The sequence below is a fragment of the Equus asinus genome, chromosome 23 (assembly GCF_041296235.1).
Source record: "Equus asinus isolate D_3611 breed Donkey chromosome 23, EquAss-T2T_v2, whole genome shotgun sequence".
NCBI lineage: Eukaryota > Metazoa > Chordata > Mammalia > Perissodactyla > Equidae > Equus > Equus asinus.
The window spans coordinates 68,079,311-68,106,586 of NC_091812.1; the positions used below are offsets into that span (position 1 = coordinate 68,079,311).

Here is a 27,276-nt window from a genome sequence, read left to right on the forward strand (position 1 = left end):
TCAAGAGAAGCTGAAACCTCCTAGTTTTTAAATACAGCAATTCCATCTAAGAAAAATGCACATACATGAGCCTCAAACGATAGATTAAAGAAGCTTCAAACATTCATAGCTGTGCTTCAAGCAGGAATTAATGCAATTGAATACATATATAAAATATATAATTTGTGGGATATTCATAGAATAGAACACCATACGATAACAAGAGTTAACAAAGTACCGCTGGCCACAGCGACCTGGAGGGATCTCAGAAACACTGAACCAAGAAATCCAGACACAAGGGCATGCACTGTATGATCCATTCAGACGAAGTTCAGGAAACCAGTTATGGTGTCTGCAGCCAGGCAGCGGCCCCCTCTAGAGCAGAGAGTGATTCAGAGGAGGGCTTTGGGGATGCTGGGGTTTCCTGATCAGGGTTCAGTTTGCGAAAATTAACTGAGCTGTACCATTATGATGTGGGGTTTCTGTAATACATATTTCAGTTAAAAATTAAAAAACAAAACACTGTGCAGGACAAACAGAATTTTGCCCAAGGGCTTCCCATTTAAGCCACTGTTCTGATGAACTCAGGTTAATAAAATCCAGCTCAACTTTTATGATGTCCCAATCCATGAAGGTAACAGACACAATTTGAACTAAACATAACTGAATAAATGGGAACGTGAGCGTTCGAGCCAAACAGGAGGGCTGCCTCCCCTCAGGTGCTATACCTGGAGAGGGCCTGAAGCTCCGCAGCCCCAGTGTACAGGCTTGTCCCAAGTAAGGGCCAGAGCAGGGTGCTTGGCAAAGTGGGGCCAGTTGCCTTGCACATCGCGGCACAGCACCCTCTCTATGGCTGCAGCTTCCTCACTGCAACATGTGCCATTTCTCTGGGACGGGGCAAGGACAGTCAGTCTTCACAGCAGGAGAACAGATTCTGCTAACCCTCTGTAAACGTGCTTTGCAAACAGACTGGCCCCCAAATCTGCATGTCAGGAAGACGCACTGGTCTCACCTGACACTTGTGAGTCTTTCTCAACCAGACTTAGAAAAAGGTTCTCTCTCGAAGGATCACATCTTAGTTGATGTGGGAACTGGCATTCTCTCAGGGGTGAGTGGGAAATGGTGTGCTAACAGTGCTTGTCTTCTCAGAGAATGATGTCTTCCTGCTCCCATGTCCTCCCCAAATGCTGTGTGGTCACAGCTGATACTCTCTTGAGGAGGGCGTCACCTGGATCCATCAGCATGTCTACCTCTGTGTCACACCCTACAGGCTGGGCCAGGGGCACTATGTAGGGCCTGGTCTGTGGTTCCCCTGACATGCCTATGGCAGGGCCAAAAGCTTTTAAAGGAAGTCTGGAGAAGTATGCCTGAAGAGACAACTCCAGTCATCAGAAGAAAACTACAGCACAGCTCTTTTCTCAGGTACATCTGGAGTTTGGGTTTATACTTCAATAATGTTGGTACTCTTTACTAAGACTGATAAATATTCTGTTAGTCTATACAGGGTGAGTGTTTTTTAAATTCGTAATTTATAAGTATTCATTCATTTAAGAATTTCATATTTTTTCATATCAGGTATTTCTTGAATGACTTTGACTGCACTTTCAATGGCCAGTTGCCATGCATTAAACTCCCTTTTTTTCTTCAGAATCTTCCAGTAGACGTCTAGAGTTTAGCTAGAAGTCTTGGCTACGATACAAACAGTGATGGAAAACACATGAGCAGTAACAAGTTTTAATCTCGCTCCTCAGTCCTACCATGGGCTAATCTGTGGAAGCAGCTTACTCCAGTGTCACCAGGCTGCACCCACACCAGGCTCTGCAGAAGGGCATTTTTCTTTAAATGAACACCTTCTCATCTTTTCTTCTTAAGGAGGACTTGAGAACATTCACACTATAGATAAATTGTACATGGTGGAAAATTCTGCTTTCAAGAGGGCTTACTCTCTTCTTACAAGGTATGTTTTCATGTCTTTTTTTCATACACCAGTGTACAATTATTTTATAGTCGATACTAAGGGGACACTAATGTTATTAATGTAAATGCTTGTAAATTATATGATAAAGTTTAAAGTTTATTTGTATAATTTCTTAAAAATCAGTACTTAAATACATATCGACCTAAAATTACTCTAGTTTTTGTTTTATATATAATGAATTTATTTTCAATACACTTGTGACTTTTTTTTTAACAGCTTAGTGAAAACCTGTCATTATGTTTTACCATAAATGCTAACATGATTGATTTTAAAAGTCATTTAAACAAACATCTTCTGAGTATGTTCTTTTAGGAAAATAACATTACCTTAATAATTAATGATAATGAAGTTTGGGGATATCACAAATATATTAAATGAAACAGTAAATATTTCTTTCAAAATGTAAAACTGTGATATTTTCTAATGTGTTTTCAAAATGTATAAATTATTCAAATGTCATCTTTACTCACACATTTGAATACTCACATTTTCCCCTGATAAATGTCTTACTTATTCTTTTGTAATGAAATGGCACTGGATGGTTAAAATGGAAATCCACATAATCCCAAGAAAGAGTATTTATCAGCAATAGTTCAACTAGCTCTATATTCCATATGAAAAATTAGGAACTTCTCTTCACAAAATCCACAGAGTCAGAATTTAAAACAAAGATTTCCTTTGTCCCCTTCCCAAAGTAAATTTTTTATTAAATCTTAGATTTAAAAAAATTAAACAATGTACTTGATATTCTACTCCCTCATAATCTAAACAGAGCACAGCATTCTTTCTTGTAATATATTCAGAGATGTGGCAGCCATAAACAGTGGCCACATGGTGTAGGATTCCGTCACAGAGAAATCTGAAGGGTCTTTACCTCTCTAAAAATAAAGTGCTGTTTTTCTGTTTTTGGGTTTTTTTAACCCAACAGGAATCACTGAGTTGTTTAAAAAAAGAAAGAAAGAAAGAAAGAAAGGAAGAAAGAAAGAAAGAAAGACAAACAAATCATAAGTCCACACACGTGACAGCACCCTGATGTTTTCAGCCTGTGTTCCATATTTGGCAATGTGAGGTGGTGGTGGAAAGAAGGGGGGCGTGTAGTCTTCTGTTAGAACTACCGACTGCACCAAAGGAAGACCCCAACATCTGCCTTGAGGTCTGAGACAACACAGATGAGCCTCACAGGCACAAGTCTTAGGTGCCATAGGAAACAGCAGAAAAGGAAGGGCAGGGGTTTGTTTTTAAGACAGCAGCTAGGCTGCTTAGATGCACTGAAAATCTGACGGAGGACAAAATTGGTATAAAAGGAAAAGCAGCCAGCAAGGTCTTTAATCAGATGCTATTTACATTTCTAAGGTAAAGTTAACTATTTCTTTAAGGAAAGCATCAGTTTCCATGACAAAAAGATTGAGTTTCCAAATGCACCCTGGACATTTAACTCACTTGCTCACTTACAAGGCTGAGCCTTGACAACACCTGCAGTCAGTCTGGATCCCTCCTGTGAAAGCACAGGGCACGTTCTACCACATCTATATACTGAAAACCACTCCTGGTGCTCGTGTGCTGAGAGGAGTATTGCAGCCAAGGGGAAAAGTTGCCAAGCGGACCTTTAAGCATGGGATTTAAAAGCACAGTGACTTATTCTCCTAATAATAGTGTCTGAGAGGAAATACCATTTCTCTTAGACAAATTTTCCATTCTAAGTCTGTGGAACATTTAAGTGGAAAATAGGAGCTTATACAAATTCAGAAAGACGCTTTTCAGCTACATTTCTAGCCTTGAGAACCTGGCCAAATCTTGCATGCTGTCCTCTCTGAGGAGAGTCTGGTTACTGTCTGGAAGTCACTGTGGGAATGACCTGCTTGGAGGAGGCCAAGCAGTGGGGTGGGCAATGCAGGAGTGAGGAAGCTGACCCCAGCTTCTCCTGCAGTAAAAGAGGGCAATGGGAGAAAAGTCTCAAAGGCCTCTCCTGGCTCCAACATGCCAGGGTTTAATAATAACAGCAGTAGCACACAGCTAATATTCCAAATATTTTTCTGATTAAGAGAAACTTGAAACCAAAATCCAAAGCTTTCCATGAGTAAGAAACTCTGGCAAAACTCGTCTAAATCAGGGAAATACTGAGTCTTCCTGGGAACAACACATAAATATCTTTACAGGTTTTAAAAATAACACACTCTAAATACTGCCAAACTAATCAAACAAGAGTTTGAGCCATATGAATAAACTCAAAATTTAAAAATAAGACAAACTAAAAGTTACATCAGTTAAAATGAGAAGTAATATTCTCTATATTCTTTCTGAATAATAGGGAAAAAATACTGCTATATAATGTTCCCTCCTGGACATCCCAATATTTTCCTACTGATAAAAATTGCTCACCCAGAATATGGTGAAGTTTGGGGTCTACAATCAGTTGTACTTCATCATCTCAGATGAAGGGTGTAAATGGTGAATTCCTCTTGGAATCAAGCTTCGCCCGACTTCTCTTTTTAAGCAACCAGGATAAGAGCATACAAAAAGATCAGATTACTTTTATATGGCTAACGGAACACAGAACTGGCGAAGAGAGAAGAATGTGCCAGAAGGTGTTTCTAGTCTCAAAATAAAGAATTTCCCATCGACCACAGATGGACAACAGTGGAACTGGATGCCTCTTGAGGAGGTGTGCTCCCTGAGTCCCCTCACTGGAGTCATGCAAGCAGAGTGGATATGTTATCAGGTCCAGCTTGTTCCGGAGGAACCAACACAGGGAGGGAGTTTCAACTAGATGACATTTCCTGCTTCCCCAGGTCTCCACTCTCACTCACTAGGGAAGGGCCTAGGAAGGCATGACAGGTGGCTGATCCCACCAGCCAGCAACCAGAAAGCTTCCAACTGCCACAGACACGTCACTGCCTAACCCCGTAGGCCAGAGGCTCCCCCTCATTGAAGGCAGGGAGGGTCTCACCTAAGTTACAGTCTAAGAAAGAAGAGAGAGAAAGGAGGGACACTGGCTGATACTTCTTGTGACCCCATGGGTGGGCTGGTTAGCAGACGTACAAGAGAAACAAGCCCCGAGATGCTTAGCTTCCTTTCTCTCCTTAACCCGAGCTCCAGCCTTCTCTGTCCTCGCAGCTCCCAGCTCTGCTCCTCACACCAGTGTCCCTCCATGTCTGTCACACCTGCTCTGCTCCTCATCTAAGCCTGCACCGCATTCCATGCAATCCTGGGTCACTGCAGCAGGGAGTGGAATGAACGCAGGGTTTGCAGAAGGAGCAACAGCGAGTCCCTGGCCCCACTGCCAGGCCACAGGGAGGGCTGGGACGTGCTCCTGGCTTCCCACATTGGCTCTCTAACATACTCCGCTTGTTATACACATTCTTTAAAGTTCTAGGTTTTCTTAGGTTTATATTTCAGGTTTATTATATGTTAAATAGATTATTTTTGGTCTAGACTGGGAACCTATGGGCCATATATCTCTAAGTTTCTACAAGAAAATACTGAAATTCAAACAACGAATCAACTCAAAATAACTTTTTATTAAACTCTCCATCTCCCACGGACCAAGGTAAATGGGGCTACGCCTTATGAAATTGTGGTTCCAAACAATGTCTCTGGTGGGCATTGCTGTTTAACTTTTGGGGGGATAGTGTGTGGGAAACCTTCAATTGTACTAACTGTCTAATGCTACACAAGTGGTAGAAAAGGCATAAGCACATGGAGGGCCAGTTGGCAGACTGATATTTAAAACATTTAAAAAGCAACGTAATAATTTAAAAAATATGCAGCAGAGAGAGGAAAATAACCCTTCATTCATAATCCCACTATCCCTCTTATTAGGTTTGTGTATTCTGTTTCAATCTTGGTTTCATGTACGTATATATTTTATAGATGACTTTATTTCTATTGGTCTCAAATAGTAAACTGAGCATTATGAGTAGTAGATAGAATTACGGCGAAGAATTTTACTATCAGAGTCTGGGGACCACACATCTGGAGATTCCTCCAAACTGTCAGAGCCACACTGTACACAGTCAGCACTGTCTACCTGCAGTTTAGTTTCACTTACTAACTTGGGCATTTATTTTTTAGTTTTTCTATTAATGCACCTGTCATTCAAGTATTAACTTTTACAAGAATCCCACCTGAGGGTTGCGGATTAGGAGCTGTGATTTTGTTTTCTGAGAAGTGGACAGGGAGGGCATCTCCCCCGAGAGCACCCAGACACGCTCTACTTCAGGGATTCTGCATCCTAACGCTATGCCTGGTATGCAGCAGACCTCTGATAAGTGCCCACTGAAAAACTCCAGCAACCTCAAACAAAGCCAGAGACAAGATCTCAAAAAACATTTAATTCAACAGTTTCTCTTACCAAGGTCAGACAAAGGTCAGGGGCAGCTATAGACCTAAAAGATAGAGAATAAACTGCTACTAGGGACAAGCTTTGATTTAGCCAAAGACCAAGAGCTGAATTAGCTAGAGAATGAGAGTTCTGAAGGTCAGGACAAACCTGGGAACCAAGCATTAAGGAGCCTGGAACCACACAGAAGCCTAAGGTCAAGAAACATAATAGACCAAAATTAGGCAAGCAGCCAAGCAGAAACAACGTGCCAGAGAAAGAAGTGACACCGAATGAAGCTCAGTCGACCTTAACCAAGTGCCCGTGCCAAGATTCCAGGGTGAATGGAAGCTGCCTGCCCCTGGGCCAGCAGACAGAGCTGCTGGGCCTTGAGTTGACAGCACTATCTCCTATACTGTAAAACCTGACTGCACGACCACTCCCACCCTCCCAAGCAAAGCTGTGTGCATCCTTTTTCATACAGATGTACACTGGACAGCAATATCCGTGTGTGTGGACTGGCTGGAGAGGAAGAGATGAGAGTGTGCCTGGGAGGCCACTGGATTTCGGGACAAAAGAAGAGACTGCTCCTGCGTAGGCTGCAGCAGAAGATGCAGAGAATGGTTGGGACACGTGAGCTCTAACTGGGGTTCTAATTCCACTTGCTCAGGTGGCCTTGGGGAAGCCACTGAAGCTCTCTGCACCTCCCATTCCTCCTGGTTAATGTGAGGGATGCGTCTAGAACCAATTCAATGGAAACTTCCACAAGGCAGCACAGAGATGGGACGCCAAGGCTGGTTCTGAAGTGTGATTCAGAATATAAAAAGCTTTGGCCATTCTCAGACACGTCCTGTAACCTCCTCTTTCTCAGCACAGTGAAGTATGAGTTAGCACGGGGAAACCTCACTTATCATGCAGTTGATGTCCAGGGACCCAGTGGGTAAAATGCTCTTGCTGACATTTAGATTTCTAAGAATTAAATAATGTTAATTATCAGGTTAATAAGTGATGACAGTAGGTTTCTTTTTTAACCTTCCTCTGGTGATTAAAAGACATACCACATATAAATGAATATCTAAATTAAGTTAATTAAATAATTTCTGATTTCTAAGTCCAGAAAAAGCAAGGCTGTGGGGAGACAATAAAGCTGATTTCTGGGTTCTGGGAAATTGTAAGCAGCTGGCATGGTTCAAGGATTTCAGGGTCCAGGTACTCCTGAGGCTGGACCAACTCTGACTGACCCTCGAAGTCCTCCTTCGTGGCGAAGGCACTGGCTAGTGCTCAGGTGTGGCAGGCCAGTGCACTGCTCGGGAACCTGGCTGAGGTAGACAGACGCTCTCCTGCCAGGACACAGCCTCACCAGTGGGGATCTGTGTGTAGCCAACTGCATCCCCAAAGGGAAGACTGTCATAGGTCTGTTTTAGATGACTGCATAATGCTTTTCATTTTTGGAAATTACAAAGAATGTATGTTTAACAGGTGATGGTTACGAAACCATGATATGTAAATACACCAGTGGAAATCTCCCACCAGACAACAAATCTATGCTCAGAAGGTTCTCGCTTGTACATTCCAGTTTAGTGTGGGCTTTAAAAAAATACAGCTGAAAACAAATCCCTCCCCAAAACAAAACAAACAGAATTCATTGGATGGATGAGCAAGAAAGAATACTCTGGACCTCAGACACTTCGGGTCACGTATTAGACAATGGGATAGATTAGACAGAAGAAATCCAAAGGACACTGTGGAAGAAGTGACAAACTCTGAAAGGCTGGGGAGGGTGGTGGGAGAGAAAGATGAGTTAAAGAAAACCTCCAGATGTTGTGCTAAGGGGAAACAAAGGACTTTACTTTCAAAGTGACATAGATAGTAAGGCAATAGAAAGATTTTGGGAATAGAGAGTCAGGTATGATCATCTGTTTTTGTTTTTAAAAACATTTATTAGTTTACTACTTAAAGTAGTACTTTGTTAAAGCAAAAAAGAAAAAGAAGACACAAGTCATTCATGATTCCACCACCCAGAGATTATCATCAATTAGGTATTATTTGTGCCAGATTTTTTGTTTGTTTGCATGTTTATAAGTAAACTAAGTATATATTTTTTATATTTGTTTTTTATTTCAAAAAAATATTTCATATTTTTAAACATGTTTGCAAACATTTTGTGGGTTCCAAAGTATTTCATGGAACCAATATACCCTACTTTATTTTACTATTTTCCTTTAACCATTAGTATTATCTTGAATTTTTTTGCTATTATATATAATTCTGGGACGAACATCTTAACACACATTAGAATTACTTCCTAAGACTAGATTCCAAAAAGTAGAACTACTGGATGAAAAATTAAGATGTTTTTAAAGCTTCCAATGCATACTGCCAAATTACTTTCCAAAATGTTTTTCTAAATTTACTCTCACACTAGCAATGGACATGAATGCCATCTCATTGTACTCGAGGCAGGAATTCTATGTGTTTAAATTTTAACTGAATCCTCAACATCTACTTAGTTCTAGATTGGACCCCTACACAAGACAGCATGAAGGAGTGTGTGCTCTTAGTGTTCTTGGCTTTGTGCTCTGCGAAACCCTTGCTTCACCCTTCGTACATGACGCTGAAGAACATGATGCTGCAGGACATGGAAGACGAAGGTGACAGTGACGCTGACAACTCTCTCTTCCCAACAAGAGAGCCAGTTAACCCCTTCTTCCCGTTTGATCTGTTTCCAATGTGCCCGTTCGGATGCCAATGCTACTCGAGGGTTGTGCACTGCTCTGATCTAGGTAAGAATGCACATCAACTTGTTTTGAAGAAGAACGTCATTCTGACAAAATTAAAAGGATGGGGCAAATACTCACTGAAATTTCAAAAATCAGCTCATTGATTGTAAAGGAATTTTTCGTTTAAGTTTTTGGAAAGTATGACAAACCTCAAAGTACATCCAAATTTATTTTAAAAATCCAGAAAATCAGAGGAAAACAATGGTTATTTCATATATAGAATGTTTCTTTCTCTTCCCAAATTTGAATCAAGGTGCTTCATTTTAATTCCTTCAGAGAGAATGGACATCACCATGGTTTCATCTCAGGGTATCAGCAGCCTGAGACTGTGCTTTCTAGTAAAATTCTACAATAACAAAAGAAGTTGCTTGTCCAGAACAGTAATAGGTTATAGAGTTTGTGAAATCTTTAATCTAGATGTTTTAAAGACAACGCTTTATTTGTTCTGAATGTTTTGAGTTTAGAACTGTCTAAAAAAGAAGTAGCAGAACTAAATCACTTTCTAAAGTCTTTAAAGAATGTGTAATTCTCTTCTGAGTATTTTTTTCTTTAGTATTTCTAATGAAGGTACTCTCCAATAGAGGGGCACATTCACACCTGCTCAGGGAGAAGGTGTGAGAGGAACGCACATCGAGGGTTATTATATTCAGCTATTTCCACAGAGGACCTGGCTCAGACTCAGACTTGCCTACCGTAGGAGACAAAGTCCGGCACACACCTCCCGTTCTGGGGCTGGAGGCCCATCAGGGCCACTTCTGGAGTGCATATGGGAAGATGGTGCCTCTGGAAGCTTTAGACTCATTTCCTACTGCCACATTTGTGGCAATAGTCAAAGCTTGTTAAAATCCACTCCAGAGACTTTAATAAAGTGTGTTATTATGGGACAAAATGAGAGGGGAACAAAAAAACATTCAGAAAAAGAAGAGATTTACTATGAGCTAGAATCACTGGGCAAGTCTTAACGGAATATACAGGTGGGAAAAAAATGAGTTTTAAGCTTTACCTTTGGCATTCTTGTGAGAAAGAGATGACAAGTCAAGGAATGTTTTTTTTTTTTTTTTTTTGAGGAAGATTAGCCCTGAGCTAACTGCTGCCAATCCTCCTCTTTTTTCTGAGGGAGACTGGCCCTGAGCTAACATCTGTGCCCATCTTCCTCTACTTTATATGTGGGACGCCTACCACAGCATGGTGTGCCAAGTGGTGCCATGTCCGTACCCGGGATCCGAACCAGTGAACCCCGGGCCACCGAAGTGGAACGTGCGCACTTAACCGCTGCGCCACCGGGCCGCCCCCTCAAGGAATGTTTAAGAAAAGCTAGTCTGGAAGCACATGCAGAATGACCATGGGAAGAGCAGCAGGAAGGAGAAATGCAGAAGCTGAGACAGAACCTGGGCTGAGAAAAGGTTTGAGCAAAGGAGTATCAGAATGTCCTGTCGTTTCTAAACTGCATCCCAGGCAGGACAAAACTCTACTACTTCTTTTGGTAGAGCTGGTGCACATAAAAGCACTTTGTAAAACAGAAATCAGAATAAAAATGTATGTGTCTACCTGGACACAACTGGATGGACACTGGGCTGGTTCTGGGTAAGACTGTGACGAAGGAGATGTTCAACTTTAGCATACACCGTCTTTGTGGGATGGTCTTCGCACTTGCTCCAGAGCAAACTCATGTGCTTCAACTTGAAGACCTTGGAGGAAACACTGCGTACCTCTACTGCAATAGACGACTGTCATAAAAGAACCTCTAGACACGTAGCTGGTTGCAAACAGTGTTTTCCTTATACGATCTCCTGAATATTTAGCTACTGAGCAAAATTCACCTAAGAATATCTGTAATAATAGTCTGACACATACCTTTAAAATGACATGTCACTGTTAGCAGTGTATAGTTCACCTCCCCCAGGACGACTGAAGATGAAAAGGCTCTGGACACTTGTCTTTCCTTCTCCCTCAGGGAACGAAATTCTTTTCAGAGCTTCTGATTCCATGAGGGGTAGGGCAGGGCAGGTTTGTCAAAGTATATGTCACCAGGTCCTTTCTGCAGAAGCTCCAGCTTCCAACAAGCCCTTCACTTCATTTTCTGAAACCAAATCATCCCCTAACAAAATGATGGCTTGCTGACCTACCAAGTTACCCCCTTTTCCCTCTTTCTCTCTATGGCCAAACTTATTAGAAGAGTTGTCAGTTTTAAAGTATGGAGGGAAAAGTACTGAGGGCTGTTGAGTGGAGTGTCGAAGTACACAGTATTTAGATACTGAACTTCTCAGTTTGGGGCTGCTCACTATACTGCTACTCTTCAGGAGGAAGGATGGCTCCACCAAAAGTGTACTCAAGTCTGAAATTCACTGTCAAATGCGTAAAAAAAGATGAATTAATGGATGGACAGTAAGCATAGTTCAGTAAAGTGCTGCTGGTAGAAAGAGAATATGGGTTTTCACTGTAAAATTCTTTCAACTTTTGTTTGTTTGACCATTTCAATAATAAAAAGTTAGGGAAAAACAAGACGACCCCATGCTCAGCAAGCATAACTACTATATGAAACGTCTGACAGCAAGCAGGGGTGGGCCTGCTCAGTCATCTAGGGAAACCAAGAAATATACCATGTACAGCTCCTAGTAATTTTCTGCTAGGGGAAAAATACATTTAATAATTTAATAACATTTAATTAATAATTTAATTAACATTTACTGAGTACCTACACAAAGAGGAAGGTGCAGCTGTACCTTCACCTGAGATGACAGAAAAGAAAGCTATTACTGTACCTGCAAAGATGAACGGTGACAAACAGGTGGGCCCAGGGAACTCCAAACTAGAGAAATGGCTGGAAAAGAACTAATGCTGTGGTTGATGACTTCAGTAAAGGTCTATCGCACACCTTGATGACAATGATAAGTTATGGATGAACAAGTTTTTGTAAATCAAATAATTTACGACTACTTAGAGGAGCTCATTATTAAAGGAAATGGGCAGTGAAGTTCTTGATAATGTACATGAAAATAATCTATCTTATCTATTTTCTAAGCACAAATTTCTACATTTTTGAGGCTTCTTAAAATGATCAAAACCCACAGGCTCCAATTTAGCCTATAAAAGCCCGAAAATTTGCAAAGAATGTTAACATTCCTCAGCCAAAAGTACATCAGCAGAAGCTGGGCCTCAGCTGTTGGTCATGTTGGCACGCCCCAGTTTACCTCCATTTATTGTCACCTTGCAGCAGACGAGCAGTGACAGTGAGACCCAGCTAGACACACTGTAAAAATAAATAAGTTACTTGAAAAGGTTGTAGGCCTTTCCAAAGAACAACGGTTTTGTCATCTGTTACGTGTTAACTCATCTCTTACTTAATGGTAACCGTGGATTTTAACAAATGTACATTTCTATCATAGCAGCAATCTCATCTTCAACATACAACATGTATGTAACATGTTTGTTTATTTCTCAGGTTTGTCCTCCGTCCCAAGCAACATTCCATTTGATACTCGAATGCTTGACCTTCAAAATAATAAAATTAAGGAAATCAAAGAAAATGATTTTAAAGGACTCACTTCACTTTATGTAAGAATATATGCTCATATTTTCAAATATTTAAGTGAAAATCTTTATCACTGATAAAATGATTATGCATACTGTGTTTGTGTAAACAAGTCTTACTTTTCTATGTGTGAAGAATGACAAAATCTCGCTATTCAGCAGTGTTCTATTTAATGAAAAATTACAGATTTAATTCAATCAATAATTTAATTCAGCTGCATAACAAACAGGTGAAAGGCAGTGGGGTAAGCATTTGAGTAAATGGTCCTTAAATGAACTCATGATCTATTTGGGTAATCACAGTCATTGTACACTAGAACAAATATTCAGTTACTCATGAGCATAGAGTCTATGAAAATCTGTACCCAAGCCATCAACTTATCTTAAGACCCCACAAATCTCTAACAGTAGTACATGCAATATATCTAATTGAGTAATATACACTTGTATGGCTTTTCTTCTAGACTCAAAGACAAAAAAGAATTTTTCCTCACTATATTTTAATTTTCTAAGATTTAAAAGATTCCTATTTTTCTATTTAAAAATGAGGCTCTCTCATTTTGAGCCTCTAGATTTTAGCAAGTAAAATTTCTATTTAATTTGGATTGAGTTTGGGGAAGAGCTTGATTCCACACTGTCACAGCAATGGGGTGTCATTTCTTCCCCTCAGTGCTGGGTTAGGGTGGGACGGCCTCTTTTCTGCACTAGGCTATGGTGGGGAAGCCAATATTGCTCTCCCAGGCTGTTCCCAGCTGTGCTAGAGAGAAGAAATGGAAAGCCTGTCATCTGCAGTGGTTATAGCACTGAGAGAAGGGAAAGACACCACGACCTCAGCAGTCTCTTGATGCCATCCATGTAGGCCTGTTATCCTCCTGTATCTCAGAGATGCACAGCCACATGCCTGCCTGTCACTCTTGGGTCAGTGCACGGACCCAGCTGACCTGTCCCAGCAGGCAGAGAAAGGGCACTATTGAGTCTCATTTTGCAAACCATTGCCTGTCTGTCAGCTGGATGAGCAAGGGCACTCAAGTTGCTCATGTTCTGGGCACCGTGAGGGATGCTCTTTCCTAGGCTCTATCACTCAATCCTCGTGCCAAGCCAGCCTGGCAAGGAGTGGTGCCTGGGGGTAGCAGCCTCTGCGAAGTCATGCTCTTCCCTCTGCTGCCAGGAGGTCACTCGTGGGGCCTTGACTGCTCCTTTCCCTTTCAAATGTACTGTGTAGACAGCTCAGGTGTGCTAAGGCTGCATACATGCTATAGCTTCTATATAAAAAAAGAGCACGTGGAAGAGCATAAATTTATTAAAACAATGAGAAATAGCACAATGGATTCCATCAAGGATCCATCCAGCCTACCTCACTGACCTCAGACAACAGATAGAGCCTATGAGTGCTTCTACCACTTCTTCAACCTATATTCAGCGATATAACCACAAGAACAGCAATTAATGTCATATTTAATATCAAAATCAGAAATAGTTTTTAATCTAATTTGTCATATCATTATTTTATTACCTTTTAGGAGTATTCCAGGGCCTCAGTCTACATGTACTCTCATTATTCACCAGGAGGTGAGAATCTAAAAGGTGTCAGGAGCTCTCTCAGGCCTATTTTCTTTCAGTCAGTTTTTATAAGGCATTGTGCTGAGGGCAAGTGTTCTGCACTCAGGCGGACCTGGGCTCAATCTTGGCTCCCCGAGAAGCGTGCATTGGGAAAGTGGTGGCCTCTCTGAGCCCGCCCTCCCTTGGCTGTCAAAGGGGTGTAACAATTGTATGAATTCAAAGTGGTTACTAGACCAGATGAATGAACGCATGTAAGGAGCTCAGTGCCCAACTGTTAACTACTTTTCCCACCAGCCTAGTTTCCAAGACTGTCCAGTGTACTAATGTAAAGCATTTTTTTTTTCAATTCTTTTTTTTTTTAAGAGTTTATTTTTTTCCTTTTTCTCTCCAAAGCCCCCCAGGACATAGCTGTATATTCTTTGTTGTGGGTCCTTCTAGTTGTGGCATGTGGGACGCTGCCTCAGCGTGGTTTGATGAGCAGTGCCACGTCTGCGCCCAGGATTCGAACCAACGAAACACTGGGCCACCTGCAGCGGAGCACGTGAACTTAACCGCTCGGCCACGGGGCCAGCCCCTGTAAAGCATTTTTTAAAGCACATACTTTATACTTAAATAGTGGGCATGTTGTATATTTTGAAAGATTTATTTAATTATAATATCATCTTATATGGTACCTGTCAAGAATCAAAATGTTTTTTAGATATTCTATAAATTCTCTGCATTATGTTTTAGCTGTTTGTTTGGCATTCTGGTTCTCACACAAAGGTCAGTCCAGCATTGGAGAACAATGGGATCATTTACACACACACGCAGCCCCCCCCAGTTCACTTCCAGCCCATTATTACAGCCACGTTCCTCATGAAGACTCCCTGCCCTGCTTCTGAAAGGCTATACTTTCCTCATCTCTGTCCTGACACATAACCACATTGTTCGGGGCTCTGTGACTGCCCCTTCTGGAATTTTCATGTGCGAGCCCAGACTGAAAGTACAGTTTAACTGGAGACACTCTGCTAACCAGCCCACTGGGGTTACCTTTGATGCGACTCACTATGTGAAAATTCTGACTCTGTCTTGTATTACTTATCCTTCCTCTTATGATGCTCTGACAATGGCATGTCTTAACCAGAGAAAAGCAAACAAAACCCCATGCAGGATGGCTGGGCTCTCTCAGGGGTTCCTGACAGTGGCAGCCACAGGAAGTGCACCGGACAGGAAGAACAAAGCATGGAGGGCAGAGGGCAGGCAGGCACAAGGCAAGTCACTTTTCTTCACTGTGCCCACTTCCTTGTCACTGAAAGAACAGAAATAATTTCTGTTAAATTTACCTCGCGAGGTTGAGTGAGGATGCGCCAAGTTGTTAAATTCCCCCATATTTTGTACAACCACAGGAAAAGAGAACAAAGTCTTCAATGGCATCATATATTCAGAAAGGACTATATTTTACCAGGTGGTACCACAACGCAGTCTCAACTCTTCCCCTGCTTATTTAATCTTTCTCAGGTGAAATGTTTCACAGGAGCGGTAGGTCTGAAAGGGGAGTAGAAAAGGCGGAGCAAGGGCCTACACCAAGGCCAGGAAAACAGTCTTAAAGGGAGTTACACTGCTGAACTGTTTGTGTTTCTTCTGTGTAACAACAATAACCTTAATAACACCAGAAGGCATATTAAGTCGGTCTGGAAACAGCAGGAAGTTGTAAAATGGGACTGGGGGAAAAATTCATAAAAGGAACGAATCCAGAGCTGCTCTCTGAAAGAATGAGAGGATCTGGATTAGTAGAGAAGGATAAGAAGTCCTAAGGGATTTCTAAGCCACCTGCCATCACCCTTTGGAAACACTGAAAATTCTTTCTGCAAAATCTGGCAGTAAAACAAGGGCTGAACTATGTCCATTTTGCAGCGAAAATAGTTACTAGGGTGACTGACGAGTCCTGGCTGCTCAGGACTTTCCCCGTTTGGGTTCTGAAGTTCCCACCTCCCAGCAGACTGAGGGGGTTGCGGTCAGCACCCTCAACATGTCACAGGGGCTGGCTGTGGAGAACGCAGAGCCACGCTGCTGGGAGCTCCTTCACTCTCTGGGCTTGACTCCTCAGAAGGGTGCTGCCACGTCGCACTGACAAACAGACACGGAACTGGGAAGGGGTTGAATCATTCCTTGGGACCCATTACTGTCTCCTGAGTGTCTGAAATATGCCAGAATAGTGAGGGCACTTTGTAGGAGTTTATTCCTACAGGCTTCTATTCTGGGAAAAATGTTGAACATTAGTAAACATAAAAGAAGTGAGGTTTAAGAAGTAGCTAAAATCATGCATTTGATGTATTCGGTGTGCACTAAACTTAATTTTGAAGAGTGAAGAAATTTTAAGATAAGATAAATACCATCATCACTGCATGAAGGGGAGTGGGAGCAAGGAGACTTTACCACGTGAGCACATCAACTGCTCAGAAATAAAGCAAAGATAGGAAACAGCCATTAATGCTTTGCATGGTTCCAACTCAGTAGTAAATTTCTTTTTTTTTTTTTGGCTTAGATTGGGTGAGGAATTGGTCACATGGTTAAATCAAGTACAGGAATGACATAATTTGCATTGGTTTCCGAGACTGACTCATCATGGCAGAATGCTGGTACATCAAATCCACTTCCTAATATGGTGTAACTTTTTATGCTTTATCCAGGCTTTGATTCTGAACAACAACAAGATAACAAAGATTCACCCAAAAGCCTTTCTAACCACAAAGAAGTTGCGACGGGTCTATCTGTCCCACAATCAACTAAGTGAAATACCACTTAATCTTCCCAAATCATTAGCAGAACTCAGAATTCATGATAACAAAGTTAAGAAAATACAAAAGGAGACATTCAAAGGAATGAACGCTTTACACGTTCTGGGTAAGTTTTTGCAAATGAAGGGACATTTGAAATTACAAGCAATATACAGATGTACAGATTTGTATCATTATTATTAACTTTTAAGACAGCTAATTTCCAAGATTAATTTTTTTGAATCTAATAATCTTTAACTAGATAAGCCATTTAGAAATCAAAGTATTAAACAAAATTGATAGTACTTAAAGAAATATGCCTTTTGTAATACACACACTTGCACTCTCAGGAATCCCCTCTACCTAGTGTGGTATTCTGTTTTCTGACTGCCCTAATTGGTAAAATCCATTATATAAAGGTAGTACTTTTAATGTATTCTATAAGCTACAGTCATGCGCCGCATAATGACGTTTTGGTCAACGATGGATGGCATATACGACAGTGGCCCCACAAGATCAGAACCATACAGCTGAGGAGCGTAGTAGGCTTTACCATCCAGGGTTGTGTAAGTACACTCTGTGATGTTTGCATAACCACAAAATCGCCTAAAGACACATTTCTCAGAATGTATCCCTGTCGTTAAGCAACACATGACTCTACTCAAATATAATGTACAAAATTATTTCAGATATTATTTGGAAGGTACATCTAACTTTTAATTATCTGCTTTAAGATTACTGAGCTAAGGAACTTTTTGTTGTATATTTTAAATTCCACTCTATTTTACTTCTAACACTCATGGTACAACCATGCCATCTGCCTTACAATATCCATTTAAAATTCCTAACCAATGTTCTCATTCATATATTCACTTATTTAACTCAACCAAGTGCCTAAGACTCTCACTTAGGGGCATTTCTTCAAAGTTATATTTCTGTTAATCAAATAATTTATAATTGACTTATAATTTAAAAAGTTTAGGTGACAAATAAATGTACACTGGAAAACAAACATTTTGAATTACATGAAGGATGATCTTTTTTCTGATGTAATAGTATTACTACAATGAAACCTTGATCATGTTCATGGTTGGAAAAGAGCGATAATAAGTTACTGATTTAGTGACTGAAAACAAAATAGTGACATGTTCTATATGTAATACAAAGCAGTGTTTTTCTGAGGCTGACAGAAAGGGGAGTAGACAGACACAGAAAGAGTTATACTGAGTCAAGAATGTCTGAACAATGAAGCTCATATTTCTCAGAATTTTCTTGGGATGTGTATCTCTGTGTCATGAGTTTCCTTCATATACAACATATGTGTGCTGAATTATGTAATTTCCCCCCACAGAGATGAGTGCAAACCCTCTTGATAATAATGGGATTGAACCAGGGGCATTTGAAGGAGTGACAGTGTTCCATGTCAGAATTGCCGAAGCAAAACTGACCTCAATTCCTAAAGGTTTGTATTTATTTATTTAAGATAAAGTATTTTTTTAAATTGTTATCTTTAAATGACCATTAAATGTAATGTAAACTGTATACATTGTTGAAACCACACTGCAGTCAGAATCCTTTTTACAGTATATCTGGTGAGTGTAGCATGAAATTTAGTGTTTTCTCACACACATACCCACAGCCATATGTAGGGCTTTGTTTTTTGTCAGTATGAAACCAGATTCTTTTTTTTCCCCAGCAAGAACAAACATTAAGAAGCAATGAACTTTTTATTTTCCTTCTCTTTTCTGACATTAACTCATCTATACTCGTCATTCTAAGAAGTCTGTAAAGAAAGTAGAGGAAGACGCATGGGGCCAGAAGCCGCCTCCAAGCCGAGCCGCTGTGGTCCTGAGTGGGCCTGCGAGGCTGGCCTGGGGCAGACAGGGCTCTGGCAGGGACGGGCGTGCACTCTGCACCGTTTCTTCATGGGAGTGCTGTGCAGACTGATGGGCCAGTGGACAGAGAAGTCTCAGAACAGTGTCAGGCACAAGGTGAACACCCTCTCGTGCATGACATGACCCTTAACAGAAGGAGCACCATGCTCTTTCTCATGTGACCTGAAGCTAGTGCTCACAGTAAAGCACTTCTTCAGTTTGCTACTGGCCTTGTTTCTAGTGTTTCAAGCACTTGGTCTGATTTAACTGGATAGGACTGCCTTTCTCAGGACCCATGCTCAAAGTCTCACTTTCCTCGAGCTGACAAGGGCTCTCTCTCTCCCTCTGCTAAGATGACTACCTGCACCAGAAAGAACCCCTGTGATTAATAACATTTTCCTTTCAAACACCTGTCTTTCAATATCCACAGTAAAAGCAGTGACTTCACCATGACGCCTTTTCTACTACTCACCTGATCCAAATTAACAAACATAAATTGATAATTTACAAGACACAGCAAATCTGCTATTATTAATCAAGTGGTGAGCTTCCACTTAGGAGAAAAATCATCTAAAGTAAAAGTGGAAAGAATTTTTTTATACAGGAAAAATCAGTTTAATTCAGAACTACACAATTAAAAAACCATCTTAATTTAGCTTTCAAAGAGGTGGCTGGTTTTCTACAAGAAACCTAAAATGTTATATTTACCTTCTCATCTTTAGAACAAAAATACAAACTCCACCTAACAAGTTAAACACAGAATCCCTTTCACACGCTGGAAGCTGATTGGGAGGGGCGGGGGGACAGTGCAGCGGAGACAGAGGGAGAAGGGAGAGGATGTGCAGGAGACACGCCCCTGAGCTGACAATGTTCTTCACAATCACATCAGCAGCCTTCCTACACTGCAGAACATCCTGGGAGCAATTCTCTTCACGTTTCAAAGCATATCCTAAAAATGAAGGTTTAATTTCTCATGAAGTTCTCAAGATTCTTCCAAAGCCTAAAGAAACATTTTATGCCTTTAGAAATTTAAATTGGAATCAAATCGCTCAACTTACATAACGACTCCTTCAAGATTGCTATGACATTCCAGTTAAGTTTTTGTTCTTCTAATTTATTTGCTAAAATGTTAAGGCTGACTGCCTAAATGTTATAATTCAATCATCACCACCCCCTGTGGCAGCACGAGTTAGGTAGAGGTCCAACGGGTCCTTACCAGACCTGATAAGTTAACATAAGGAGAGTGAAAAATGTTTTCCTTCCTATTCATTCGGAAAACTCTACTACATAATAGTATCGCATGTAGGAGAGGAGAAACTTGTGTGAAGACAGGGCAGGAACAGAAATACCTGTGCAAAAGTATGCTAATATTTGCTGGCAACCATCGAGCACCTACCTTGCCTTTGCTCATTCATCCTACAGAGGCTGCACTCTTCTCTTTGGTTATCTACCATCTCCATGCCCCAGGGGACGGGACAGTGCCCTAAAGCTCTACAAAGTCCCCAACGTGAACAGAGATTGCTCTCTTCTATGACTTGGTACAACACAGACCAGAATAGGCTGGCACACTCTGGTATTTTCTAGAGACTTTTATTTACTTTTAAAGTAGGTTCTTCAATCAACATAAAGTTTAGCCAGGAAGAGTACCAATATTCATAAGGAAACTTCAATTACCTTCACTAGCCTTTACCACCAACATAGGAAGGAAATGTCTCACAAAGTTAGAAAATAAGAGTGTTTTCCCCAGCTTGCTAAGTAGAACCTTTGGTTGACAAATACCTTATCTGTAGGACTAATAAAATGAGGTCTGACAGTTTTCTGGTTAGTCTCTCTCATTCCAGCTCCAGTTAATCTGGGGAAGGCTGCAGTCAGGACACATAGGGGTGAGGAGAGAAGGTACAAAGATTCAGAGATCCCTCCATGTGCCAGGTGACAGTGGAGATGCTTCTCTTAATTTACGCAGAAACTACTAACTGAAAAGAATAAATGCTGCAATGAATCAAACATACCAAATAGCGTAAAAACCCGTGTGTTCATAATGATATTTAAAAAAATTCAGTAGTCACCTCTGGGCATCGCACCAATTCATTACTTGAAACAGCCAAGCATTCATGCTACCTTTTCCGTAAAAACTGTATTATAAAGTAACTAAATAACTGACAAAGAAAAATAGAGAAGAATTCCACCTAATAAATGCATAAAGAATGACAAAATCAGAAAGAAAATGACCATTTTCCCATTATCAATGAAATAACGGATCTGGGTAGCAGTCATCAATGAACACCAAAACCACCAAGTGAAAGGGTGGTCTACGGAATCTGACCTGGTCTCTAAATCTAACTACAGGACGAGAGGACCAGGATCAATGACATCACGTGGAAGCCACCAGCCCCAGCCACAAATAAGTATATCACGCAAATCCGTATCTGAAACAAACTAATACAAGAGGGAGAAAAGGAGGCAGCATGCGACAGAAGAAGAGATTTTAGGAGATATAACAACCAAATCTATTTTGTAAACTTTATGTGGATCCTGACTTGAACAAATCAACTATAGGACAATATATGTGAAATCATTAGGGAAATAAATGTTAGATGAGAGTACTGTTGCTAATCTTGTTAAATGTGATATTGACACGATGATTATGAAAAAAAGATGACTGTATGAGTTAGATACATCTAGTGAAGTGTTTACAGGTGAAACGGCATTGTATATGGAATTTGATTTTAAATACCCCAGCAAAAAAAAGTGAATAAATAAAATCAAATCAATAAGCAAGCCAGTAATAACTAATGGGGTAGATGAAACAAGATTGGAAAAATGGAGATAACTGTTGAAGCAGTGCAACAGCATGGTAGTTCATAATACTAGCTTCTATTTTTGTCTATGTTTGAAATTTTCCATAATACAAAGGTAAAAAAAAAAAAAAAAGCAGATCCCTAAAAAACTGCCTAAATCTATAATGTGAAACTTAAAAGTAAATAAGGTAAATAAGTAATCAGTGGGGCTTGGTCTTACCTGATCTAACACACATTTCTTTTCTTATCATCAGAACTACCATCAACTTTATTGGAGCTTCATTTAGATTATAATAAAATTTCCACTGTGGAACTCGAGGATTTTAAACGATATAAAGATCTGCAAAGGTAAAACTCTCCAAAAGCCTAACTGAGAGGTGGTAGTCCCTCTGAAAAGTTATCAGTGGAACTTCTTGGAGAACGTGTGCAGGGACCAAGTTAAGATGATCACAGTTGCTACTGTCTCTGGAATGGGAGAGAGAAACCGTATGGAGTGAGGAAAAGGATGCTTTTCAAATACTCCTTTGTTGTCGATAGGTTAGATTAAAGAATCTTCTGATGCTGGAGGACAGGGCTATTATATACTGGAAAAGGTTATTAAATAAATCCATGAAATACCTTTCTCTGAACATGTATACAAATAGGACAGGTTTACATTCCTAACTCGGCTGTGGTGTTTTCAGCTAACTGTATCACACCATCTGCTTAAGAGTTGATGCATTTTATATCGTTTTTAGGCTGGGCCTAGGAAACAACAGAATCACAGATATCGAAAATGGAAGTCTTGCTAACATACCACGCATACGAGAAATACACTTGGAAAACAATAAACTAAAAAAAATCCCTTCAGGACTACAGGAGTTGAAATACCTCCAGGTAAAATATTCTACTTGTGTTTTGTAGATATTAGTGCTTTTCTTTGTTTTTAGGGTGAGTCACAGATGACAACCCCCCAGGTTGCTGGAATTTTATAAGCAGCAGGAGAGTGTTAGGAGAACGGTTTCTACACAGACGTCACCTAAAACGCTCAGCTACTCATTTCCATCCTCCTCTTCTACTGAAACTGCTAAGCCCACTGTGGCAAAGGTACTGATTTTAGGTTTCTGGGGTGGCAGTGGATATGTAAAGGCAGGACTGGTCAGTAGGAGACCAAGGAGGATCATACATCCTCTCATTCTGGAAACATTTTACACAGGCAGAGCGTGTGGACGAGGCCCCAGATATTTTCACTATCAACGTGGTGCTAGATTAGAAGTGAGTATGCTTTTTTTAAAAATTTAGGCCAGAAGATATAATCAAAAGTCAGTATTTGGTACATCATGGGTTCACATTTCCTGTTCTTCATTGTTAGAAACCTTTTCCTTCTAATCTGGCAACTCTTGACCATCTGGGAGGGGCCACAGAACTCTTGGGAAACCTGATAAAGCTTTCGATCCTCCCCAGAACAAAAACAAAGACAGTATTTTGCATATAATTTCAGGAGGTTCTCATCTATGGCCCTCAAATTAAGAATCTCTACTTAATCCTGTTTCACCACAGTCCATTATTCTCATGTGCTTTCCTTGACATACAACCACCTCATCTTCCAAGCAGCAAAAACACAATGAGAACAAAACTGGGCCTTGAGCCACTTGCCCCTTCTAGATTTCTTTCCAACGTCTCTTTAAATAAGTTTTGTTCACCGCCTTCCTTTGAGACAGAAGCCATGGAAATGGAGGTGCTATAGGCAGGTGTTCATCTCCAGGTATCAACTTCCCTTAGACTTTCCAACTGCATATTTAAATGTCTATTTAACATGTGAGTGTGGCTGGTCTTCCCTCTCTCAGGCTGTCCCACTTTTGTGTACCTTACTCCACAGCTCCAATCCCAGCTTCTGGGCACTCTTAAACCTGCCCACACTCTTGCTAGCATTTTTTAAATGAATTAAATTATAACACAAAGAGAGAAGAACACCAGTCATAAGGGTACAATTCAGCGAATGTCCACAAAGCAAACACATCCACGTCTAGCACTGTTTTTCATCCCCAGTAAGGTCAGTGTCATGGTAAGCCACATCTTGCACTGACAGTGAACTGCCTGGAAACACACAGAAACCATATCCAGCACTTGTCACAAAATCCCCAAGACTATTAGAGGGCAGAGGGGACTCCAACACCAAACTTAAGGCTTTTGCAATGCCTGGAGTTCTCACGACCAGCTCCGATCAATCTCACCAAGACATCAAGGCACGATCTAGAGGTAACAACAGCCAGAACCAATATCTTAGCTTTTACAGCAAAAGGCTCCTTTTTTTTTTTTCCTTCCCTGAGGAAGATTTGCCCTGAGCTAACAGCTGTTGCCAATCTTCCTCTTTTTGCTTGAGAAAGATTGCCGCTGAGCTAACATCTGGGCCAGTCTTCCTCTATGCTGTATGTGGGCTGCTGCCATAGCATAGCTGCCATTGAGTGCTGTAGGTCTGCACCCAGGAACTGAACCTGGGCCACTGAGGCAGAGTGTGCTGAACTTAACCACTAGGCCATAAGGCTGACCCTAGCTTCTACATTTTTATATGCCAAAATCCCACCAGTTAAGTAGACTGTTTTTACTTTCCAGTAATCTCACTTGCCAAAAAAGACCAAAGAAGGAATTTCAAGGGCTTGTTAAAGGGAATGAAGGAAAGCTCCTTTACTGTCCATCTTTCTGAGTAATAATGTAATTTAGAAAGACATGTATGCAGCCTATAAAATTGTATTTTGTCCACTGGTGCAAATAAAGATTCACCCATTGATGCTGTATTACAGATGTACTGAAGATGTTGACAGTCCTATGTTTCTATAAAACAACTTACAGAAAAGCAGCTCCACACTTCTTTCCCGACCACAGAAAATGCTAGCTAACAGTTCTTCACATTCACACTGCAAGCCCAATTCTCGGAGCATTAAATTTCCTTCTTGCGCTCATTTCTAATACCTTTAAAACACATTATGATAAATATGGCCCTGAAATACTCATATACACCCCCCCTCCCCCATATAGACATATATGTAGGGAAGGAGACCAGGCAGCCTGCTCTGGGCCTGGACATAAGTCCCAGGCCACCCTTCACACACACAGAATTTTTGTGTACTAACACATAAGCCTGCATCATTGTAAGTATTTAACAGGCACAAACAAGTACATATATTTTAAGTGAAATACATTCAAATCAGTGCAAAATAAAATTCATGAGCAAATGCTGACTATAAACAGAAGACTTTCTTTTTACATTTACTGTGTATTTTTAATCCATTCTTTTTTTCCTACTACAACAGATAATCTTCCTTCATTCTAATTCAATTACAAAAGTGGGAGTGAATGACTTCTGCCCAACAGTGCCAAAGATGAAGAAATCTTTATATAGTGCAATCAGTCTATTCAACAACCCGGTGAAGTATTGGGAAGTACAACCTGCAACATTTCGTTGTGTTTTGAGCAGAATGAGCGTTCAGCTTGGGAACTTCAGAAAGTAATAATTAGTAACTAGTAATATCCATTTAATATAAAATTTAAAAATGGTTACATTTGGAATACTTGAACTCTATTAATAATGGTGGTATTATGCACATAAGCAAAACTCTATTCCCACGTGTTAAATCCATGACTTACTTTATGACAAAAAATTTCAAAAGAATTTTGCAAAACTATTGATACACCAGAAGTAAAAGAAGCATCTACTGCAGTTTCCTTTTGCATACAAATGATTTTGCATAAATCTATGCTTGAATATTCTTTTTCAGTAACAAAAAATAAGATATTCAGTATTTAACACTTTGTTATCAAGTGCATTTTAAAAAGAACTGTACTGTAAATGGAATGCTTGACTTAGGAAATTTGTGCTCTTTCATTTGCTGTTAGAAAAACAAAATTGACAATGACAGTTATATGAAGAGTACATTATACTATTCTTATTCTTTCTTTAATAACTCGGGTAGTACTGTAACATTTCTAATCATGTCGAAATATGGTTTGATATAATCTTATTCGTGTCTTACAGCCTTACTCTCTTTATGTTTAAAACTAACTCCTTATAAAAGCCTTCGGCAAGTGTTATTACCAACTCGACAGATGCTATTCATAACAGCTGGTTTTTGAGCTAGAGTACATGCTTTTCTTCTTCAATTATTATTATCTGATTATAAAACCTCTATAAAAATGTGCAGTGAGTGTTTATATAAAATTTGGAACTCACATTTTTTATGATCACAGTTATTATAAGCTTTTAACAGTATGTCAATTGTTAGGTTATGTAACATGGTCACCTCAACGCTAAGGAATATTTTCGAGATGTCCCTTTGTAAGACCTTGGTTGGAAGAGCCTGGACAGTATTAATTTTACAGCAAATTGTCTCCTCAAATATGCACAGACTGAATAACTCTGAAAAACAAACCTGGTATAACTGAATAGGCAGAACATTAAGTAAAACACAGAAACTACAAGCTGTTATGTACTTTTTATTGACATTCAACATAAGGAAAACATTAAAATACTGGTTTGAAATAAAATACTTATGCTTTGCTTTAATTTTTCTTCTCCCACTCAGGATCATAAACTATTTTTCCAAAAACTCAAATCTATATATAACATTTTTAGCACGGTAATAATACTTATTCTTAACAACAGTACTGAAATACTCCAAATTATGCCTGTGTTATAAAAGGTAATCACCTTTATGTTAAACTACTTCAAAAACTAGATTTTAAACAATTTTGAGGGGAGCAGAAAATATTACAGATATATAAGGAGGGGTGGAGGGTTTAGATATCCAGGTCACGAAGGGGTAAACTGTTCTTCTTAGTGAAATTCCCCACCTCTGGAACAGCTGACACTTTGTGCTGGACCATTCTCTGTGAGGCGGTGGGGTGGAGGCTGTCCTGTATTTTGCAGAATGCCTGGCAGCTCCCCAGTCTCTATCCACTAGACACCAGTAGCACCTGCATCCTCCCCCACAGTGCAACAATCAATAATTTCTCCAGACACCGAGAGTGTCAATGCCAGGGGCTAGACTGGGGTGGGGGGGGGGGTGGGGATGGGGCGGGAATCGCTGATGGCTGAGAACAATTGTTTTATAGGAAACTTACTTAATTTCTAAATTCTGACACAAGTTTGGAAGCCTGGAACAAAACAGCTATTTCTGTCTGGTAAAACTGTAGTGGCAAGATCAAAGTGTGATTAAAATAACAAAGGTTAACAGCAGCAGTGATATAACAGAAAGAGCCCAGGGATGCAGAGCTTTGAGATAGAAGAACATAACCAGAAATCCAGTTCCATTTACAGTCTTGGGCAAACCATAATCTCTTTGTCTCATCTTTTATAAAGGGTAGGGGTGAGAACACTGATCAATTAGGTTGCTATGAGGATCAAGTGATAAAAATGTATATGAAAGTGCTTCGTAACCATAAAGATTCATAAAACACAAGTAACTATTATACTGGACAATTACTGACTGACGAAAAAAACTAACGATTATGAAGTCCTTAAAATAAAAGAATATATTATAATAATAATTCTAAAATTAAAATATTAGAGTTCCAAAATTTTAATAAATAAAATACATTTTTCTACAATATATCATAGAAATAAGATTGTAGATATCATGGTACTTATTAAGAACATAGGTAAAAGTCAAATGTTTACTGAAATTGTAAGAGTGCAGTTCTTGAAAGTAATAATTAAATTAATA

The 27,276-nt window shown here is 40.1% G+C and overlaps 2 protein-coding genes across 7 annotated transcripts in view; one reads left to right on the forward strand and one right to left on the reverse strand.

Annotated features, from left to right (window-relative positions):
* CENPP (centromere protein P) overlaps positions 1–27,276 on the reverse strand; it is a 222,577-nt gene that overhangs the window by 88,342 nt on the left and 106,959 nt on the right. The window lies entirely within an intron of this gene.
* ASPN (asporin) lies at positions 1,676–26,100 on the forward strand. Of its 2 annotated transcripts, XM_044756797.2 has the most exons (9): positions 1,676–1,936; positions 8,786–9,058; positions 12,498–12,610; positions 16,819–17,032; positions 18,257–18,367; positions 21,832–21,925; positions 22,315–22,453; positions 22,773–22,831; positions 24,868–26,100. In XM_044756797.2, the coding sequence occupies exons 2-8, from the start codon at positions 8,815–8,817 to the stop codon at positions 22,827–22,829; spliced, it is 972 nt and encodes a 323-aa protein (XP_044612732.1). In that variant the 5' UTR covers positions 1,676–1,936; positions 8,786–8,814; the 3' UTR covers positions 22,830–22,831; positions 24,868–26,100. The 2 variants fall into 2 exon arrangements, with proteins under 2 accessions (XP_044612732.1, XP_014720311.1); XM_014864825.3 differs by lacking the exon at positions 22,773–22,831.